This window comes from Echinops telfairi, unplaced genomic scaffold, assembly GCF_000313985.2.
Source record: "Echinops telfairi isolate 266 unplaced genomic scaffold, ASM31398v2 ScPeMD7_7406;HRSCAF=8444, whole genome shotgun sequence".
Classification (NCBI taxonomy): domain Eukaryota; kingdom Metazoa; phylum Chordata; class Mammalia; order Afrosoricida; family Tenrecidae; genus Echinops; species Echinops telfairi.
This window is the reverse complement of record NW_022111306.1, coordinates 865,266-872,435: the sequence shown is the minus strand read 5'-3', so window position 1 is coordinate 872,435 and position 7,170 is coordinate 865,266. Positions and strand designations below refer to the sequence as shown.

General features: G+C 39.2%; 1 protein-coding gene across 1 annotated transcript in view; it reads left to right on the top strand.

The window, feature by feature from the left end:
• CUNH12orf40 (chromosome unknown C12orf40 homolog) overlaps positions 1–7,170 on the top strand; it is a 71,941-nt gene that overhangs the window by 39,814 nt on the left and 24,957 nt on the right. Inside the window, 3 exon segments of the mRNA XM_045296389.1 lie at positions 132–171; positions 174–276; positions 1,736–1,828. Of these exon segments, the coding sequence (XP_045152324.1) occupies positions 132–171; positions 174–276; positions 1,736–1,828 (236 nt within the window).

The following is a 7,170-nucleotide window of genomic DNA, read 5'->3' as shown; positions in this document are numbered from 1 at the left end:
TAGACAACTGGACATACCTTGCAGAGGGGTAGTGGGGAGATGAGTCACAGGGTTCAGTATAGCAATAATGAAACCCACAACCTTCCTCTAATTTATGTATTTTTATAACTCCAATTACATCTTCTATTCAGTCATCAGGAGTTAAGGATTCAAATAGTGTGATCAAATCTCAGTGAACAGAATAGAAAACTGCCTATTCTCTCCAATGTCTTTTTCATCAGACTTGCCCTTTAAAAGTCAAACCAAACAAGATTTCACTTTCTTGGAAAGTTACATGTAAAAAAAGCAAAATGAAGAGGTGACTTTGAACTACTGGTTTTCGTACTTTATATCATTATATATTCCTGTTTCTCTTTTATTAAGTTGCAAATTGTTTTCTTTCTTTCTCTTTGCCTTCTAGTCATTGGGGACTTATAGGACAGAGGATAACTATTCGAACCAACATGTAAGCACTATGCTATAACAAAATTAGGAGATCATTTAAACATAATTGTTTCCTTTAGGTAAAAAACAAATAATCTGCAATTTAGATTTGCTGACAATACAAGGATTGAAAATAATTTTAAGTATTATACCAAAAAAAAAAAAAAGAAAAGAAAAGAAAAACAATCAAACCATCAAATGCACTGGTATTGAGTCCATTCTGATCCATAGCACCCAGGTATAGTTTCTGAGATTGTAAATATTTACAGGAGCCAATGGTTTCATTTTTCTCCCACAGAACAGCTGGTAGGGTTGTATTGCCGACCTTCACCCATGACACCAGGATTCCTACAAGTCACATATGCCGTATATATAAATTATAATTAAACAGGAATAATATTGGGCCAATATAGTATCTTAAATCTATATGGCACTTTCCACATTAAGAGTCCGGTTATTTCACCAACTTTTCTTACATTCATCATAAATATTTTATACTCATTAATATCAGAATTCAGAAAGATTAAAATACCAGTCTATAACTGCTTGGTAAATGATAGAACTCGGATAGTTAAATGATTTAATGGGATGCAAGATTATTTCTTGTCACATTAATTTAATTTTTTTTAAATCGAAAATCCTGGTTTTCTAGGATTTTTTTTATCATACTTATTTCTAAAAATGGTCACCTTGCCACTTTATAAACTATATTATGTGAAGATTCATTCAAACATTGATACTAGTTTCACAATTGCTTCCTTTTAGATTAAAAACATCTAAATGTTGTTAGTTAAGGAGCACTGGTGACACAGTGGTTAAAATTCTCAGAGGTTCACTGAACCGACCCGCTGCTCTCTAGGAGAGAGACACGGTGGTCTGCTTCTATAAAGATATCTAGTCCCAGAAACTCTCTGATGCAGTGCTACTCTGTCCTGGAATTGACTCGAGTGGTTGTGGTTCTTGTGGCATCAGCTCTGGCAGCTCCGTATGTGTACAGTAGAACTGCTCCGTAGCGGTTTAAAGACCTCCCAGAAGCAGGTGCCAAGCCTGCCTTCCAAGGCACCTCTAGGTGGGTTCTAGTGCCAACCTTTCAGCTATTGGTTCATATCCTTAACCGATTGTACCCAGGAACTCCCCAATATAATAGGTCATTTATTTTTTATGCTCAATGGGGCTTCAAAAAATTCTTCAGAAAATTCCATTATTTTTTAATTCCACTTTTCCACAAAGTTTTTGAAGCCCCCTTGTTACGTACATTGACTATTTTGGCAGCTTTTTTTTTTTTCCAGCTCGGTAATGGTAATTATTCCAGTTCCTTGCTTACAAAATTAAGTGAAGGTCAAGATGCTTTCAGTTCATCATATAATACAGCACAACTTGGAACATTATTTGAAAGATTAAACAGGTAAGCAAATATGCTGAAGGAAAGCTCTATCACTTATTTAATTTTTAATGATCACAAATATTTTTAGTTAGAAATATAAACTGTCCTTAGTAAAACTACTAGAAAAACTCAATAGCTGTAAGATGTAGCATTTAATTGTAATTGTTGATATAATTTTAATGGACATATATATCTTTATTTTAAAATATTTTTATCTAATGGTTTCGTACATATTTTATATGATATGCATCATTTTTTCTGTATTATAAATATGTAACCATCTTTTTCACATTTTGGATATATGATCCAATAGGGTCACACTTTTATTTTCTAGATGTTTGTTTATAAACCCTGCCTGGTTTATTATATTCCATTGAACTGGTAAAACCAGTTGGAATAGCTTTTGGTAATCATAGTGCGAAAGATTGGCTTTGTAATCCTATCCCAGTCTTCCTCATCTGAGTAAATGGCACCACTGTTCACTCAGTTGCTTATGCCAAAGAATGAAGAGTTGTCTTTATTCTTTCTTCATTCACACTCCAAATATTCATCTCATCCACAAAGTATTGTCAATTCTATATTTCAAATAAAGTTTCTATTTTTCCATTTCAGTATGTTCTGGGTCTAAACCACCACTATCTTTTGTTTTTGGAATGTAATAGTCACATACTAATTGGTTATGTATCTTTGTTCTAAGATCCATTTTTATAGCTTTATTAATGTAACATTGGTGTATAATAAACTGAGTTTATTTAAATTTGGCAAGTTTTTTCTTTTTAAAATCAGTGTATTGGGGGCTCTTAAGGCTCTTATAACAGTCCATACATCACTTGTATTAAGCATATTTGTACACATGTTGCCATCATCATTTTCTAGACATTTACTCTCTATTTGAGCCTTTGGTATCAGCTCCACTTTTACCTCTCCTCCCACCCTCCCACTCTTGTGACCATTGATAAATTATAAATTATTATTATTTTCATATCTTACACTGACCACTGTCTCCCTTCACCCACATTTCTGTTGTTTGTCCCCCTGGGGGACATGTTATGGGTCCCATCATGGGGATCAGTCCCCTCTTTCTCCCCTTCTTCCCCAACCTTCCCTCTACTCTCCTGATATCTCTACTCTCATTTCTATTCCTGAGCGGTTTATTCCACCTGGATTCTGTATGTTGCGAGCCCTTATCTGTACCAGTGTATATGCTCCAGTCTAGCCAGAACTGAAAGTTATGACAGAGGAATATTGTGTGTTTCATTGGTCTATACCCTTGACTCATCCCTTGTGACCCTTCTGTGAGGGAATGTCCTATTGTCTACAGATGGGTTTTGCATCTCTTGTTGGTTGCTGGCCAGATAGTTGCAGGTTGGCACTGTGTATGCCGATCAGGGAGGAGCTGCAGTGGTTTGGTGGAGGCCTGGGTGGTGGGGATGGGAGGGTGGGTGGATTGAGGCAAACAGGTTTGGTCCAGGAAGGGTGATGGTGTAGCTGCCTGTGTAGGGGTGGCCTGGTGGTTGGTCTAACCAGTTTTTGGCCTGGGCTGTGGCTTTCAGCTCCAGTTGGGTTTTACTGTTTTGTTATGTTAAAGCTCTGTGGGCTATGCTCAGGGAATCTATTTGCTGTTTTGTTATGTTAAAGCTGTGTTAATAGACCAGGCTTCTGTTACACAAGGAACACAACCTTGAATTGAAAGTGTTTTTTAAGTTTCTTTAAAAAATTTTAAAAATAATGGCCCTGTAGATTGCCAGTGTATCAGGGCTGTGCTGTGCTAGCCCCCAGGGAAAGAGGACCAGATTAATAGACCAGGTTTGGGGTCCAATGGGTCTGAATTGGCCCGGTTATCCTCCTGCACAGCTCCAAGGTTGTGCTTCAGGGATCTGAGCTCTACCATGGGTGAATATTCTAGGGCTCTCCAATTGCAGCACATTAGTGTCTAAATATTTGTTGTTACTCAAGCTTGCAGGCAGGAAGCTGAGCAGAAAAGGGATGGCCAATGCAGTCACTCTGTTCCTTGCTGGAGAGAGGAAAAGCAAAGCTCTCAAATGCAGGAACAAAGGGAGGGTTGCAGAGAGGAGACCTGAGCCCTTGTGGTTAGTTCTCAGATCTGCTCCATGAGCCTGAGATTATGCTCACTTTAGATAGGAGTCTGGAATAACTACTGCACACTGTGGGTCTTGCATCTTGGGCGCAGAAAGGGGTGGTGGCTGCTGTCCTGCTGGACCTGGGGAGGGATTAGGAGAGCCTGCAGGCAGATGCAGTGAATTTAGAGTTTTTCAGTGAGCCCTAGAATTGCTCTATTGTTATCACAGGGAAAGTTCTGATCCACAGACCTTCGTACACTTGAACTCTGTTTCTGGGACCCTGCCCCCAACTATGGGCTTCCCTCCCTCTTAATTTTCCGATTCATCAGCAGGAGCACCAGGCAGGTGATTCTACCTGGACATAATCTTGGAACAAACTGTTAGATCTCTGAAGCTAGATCCATACCTCGCTCCGTGGCTCCACGCGAGAAAGAATTCACGCCGGAGCCTGGCTCGTGATCCAAGTGAGTTTTATGAGAGTTAGAAGAAGTTTCAGGTTCACACGGCACCCAAAGGGCTCCTCTTGGTCATGCGGCCTGGCTGGAAACGGCATGGCATCCCGCAAAAGTGTCCCAAAGTTCCTCCAAAGCTCTCCCAGAGCTCCCCCGAAGTTCCCAGAGTTCTGCTGCTAAAGGTCTCTCTCTCGACTCAGGGGCTTCTGCCTTTTCAAGGATTCCCCAGGAGGCGTGGTGGAAGACCCCTCATCGACCCCATTGGCTGAGTTGAATTCACCTGGCCTAGGTGGGCCAATTCAGGTTCACGCCCACCCCTGCCTACCGGCAGGAGCCCTAAACCTCTGAGCATGTGCAGTGCACCACTCCTATGTTCCCCTAGCTTGGCCCTCTGTTCACGCATTAACGGACATTCCCAGCTCTAGCTAACCTACCTAACAGAACTCCCAAAGTGACTTCTTGACTGCTACTTCTGTGAGCACTGATCGTGGATCCAAGTAAGATGAAACTTTGATAATGTCAATCTTTTCTTCATTGATCATGACATTACCTATTGAGAGAATTTGTGAGAATTTCTGTGTTATTTACGTTGAGTTGTAAGTTACTTTGAAGGTTGCAATACTTGATCATCAGCAAGTTCTCATTTTCAGCAAGCAAAGTTGTGGGTGTCCTCTGCATATCGAAGGTTGCTTTCCTCTAATATGGCAGTCTATGATACGTTCAGTATTCTTTACCAGTAAGCCTTTTTCCAATCCCGATACCATTTTCTGCTTCTTGGTTTGTTTGCTTAGCATACAGTTTGAATAAGTATGATGCTAGCACACAACTCTGACATACATCTTTCCTAATTTAAACTATGAAGCATTTTTTTTTTTCTATTTGAGCCACTTGCCTTTTGGTCCATGTACAGCTTCTACATGAGCACTTGTGCTCAGTGCTTTCCATACTTGGTTATAGTCTACCTTGTCAAATGCCTTTGCAAAACCAGTGGCAGGAGAGAGTATGTAATGTTACTTAGTTTCGTTGCCTTTAACGCTCATGCTCCTTTTTGTGCCTTCTTTTGCCTTTATAATTTTGTGTTGACCCCTTATTACTGTTTCCTTCTCTGTATCTCATAATACCTGCCATTTTGTGATTGGCTAATTTTACTCAGTGTAATTTCTTTAGATTATTTTATGAAGTGTTTCACAGATCCATCATTAATCTTTAATGTTGCTTAGCATTCCACTGTGAGTCTGTACCATAGTTTATTCATTCATCTGTTGATGGACACGGGCTACTTCCATCTTTCTGTATTATGTATAATGCTGTGAAGAACATGGGTGTGCTTATCTATTTGTGCCATGGATCTTACTTTTCTAGGTAAATACCAAGTGGATTATTTGATCATATATTTCTATTTCCATTTTTTTAGGGAAATGCCACACCATTTCCACAGTGGTTGTACTATTTTATATCAGCAGTATAAGGGTTTCTCCACATGCATGAGATGATGTCTCCTTGTTTTCCTGATTTCCTTTTTAGAGCTCTCTTTGTTATTGTAATGGATGCAAATTGTTTTTGTATTTCAATGTGTGAGTTAGTTTATTGTGCCAACCTGGCCGATAAACACATGTGGGATTAATTGAAGGGCGGAGGGATAAATCGCTTGGTGATCCTCGCCTTTCTAGTTCTCTGTTCTCTTGCTTTGTGATGGTTGTGCTAGGGCAGCTGCCTTAGCAGTTCCCTGCTTCAGCTGGCAAGACTGACTTCCTGCAAGACATCCCCAAGGAGAAGCCACATGGACCTACCCCGATGCAGCCCTGGGTGCTGGAGCAGCTGTGTGGAGACCCCTGCCAGTGCTGAGATGCTTACACATTCACTGACTCAGCTTTCCTCCTGCAGTTGGCATCATTATGTCTGCTTTGTGAGATGGAAGAGGACTTTGTGGACTGGCGTCGGACATATGGGTTAATGTTGGACTTGTGGGCTTGGGCAGCGCTGGGTTGGGATGTTTTCTTGATGCACACTTACCCTTTATATAAAAGTCTCTCTTACACATGCGTTTCTGTGGATTTGTTTCTCTAAAGTACCCAGACTAATACAACGTGGTACCTTGTCACTTTGCTTCTATTAGTTCAGTAGAATCCTCATTGAGTGTCTGAAATTATCTATACATTATATCATCTTTAGGGATAGTTTTACTTCTTCTTCATTTCCAATTTGATACTTTTTCTTTTTTGCCTTATTGCTCTGATGAGGATATTTAATACAATACTTAAAATAGGGCTGTTGATAAATGACTTCCTTCTCTAGTTCCCATTCCAATCTCTCTCCTTGATAGTAGACCTTTTATTGGTCACAAGAACTGTCATTAATCTTTTTATCTCATACATATAGTGTCTAGACCATTGACCATTCATTGAATGCTTGATAGTTTAGAAGCATAAAATTGGCTAATTGGTCAGAATTTTAGAATTTTTATCTTTTCTTTCTAAATTGTTGTGGTACTTCCCACCATTGAAACAGCCCATCTCACACCAAATAAATTATAGATTGCCACTTGAAGTAAAGTCAAGAATACCTTAATGTTGATTTACTTAATTTCATACCTTTGATTATTGTTTTCAGATTGAACTTAATAGAATTATCATTTTTATATAAGAAGGGACTTACAAGGAACATAGCTGAACTTTTTCAAATGATTCACATAATCTCTTTGCTTTATTACTTATATATGTATTTCTGCTTATATTGCTCTTGAGAATTTCCGAATCATGTTGAGAAATGTGATATAATGCTTTCATGGCTATTTGATGTTTTAAACTGGTGGTAACTTTCTCTGCTTAAT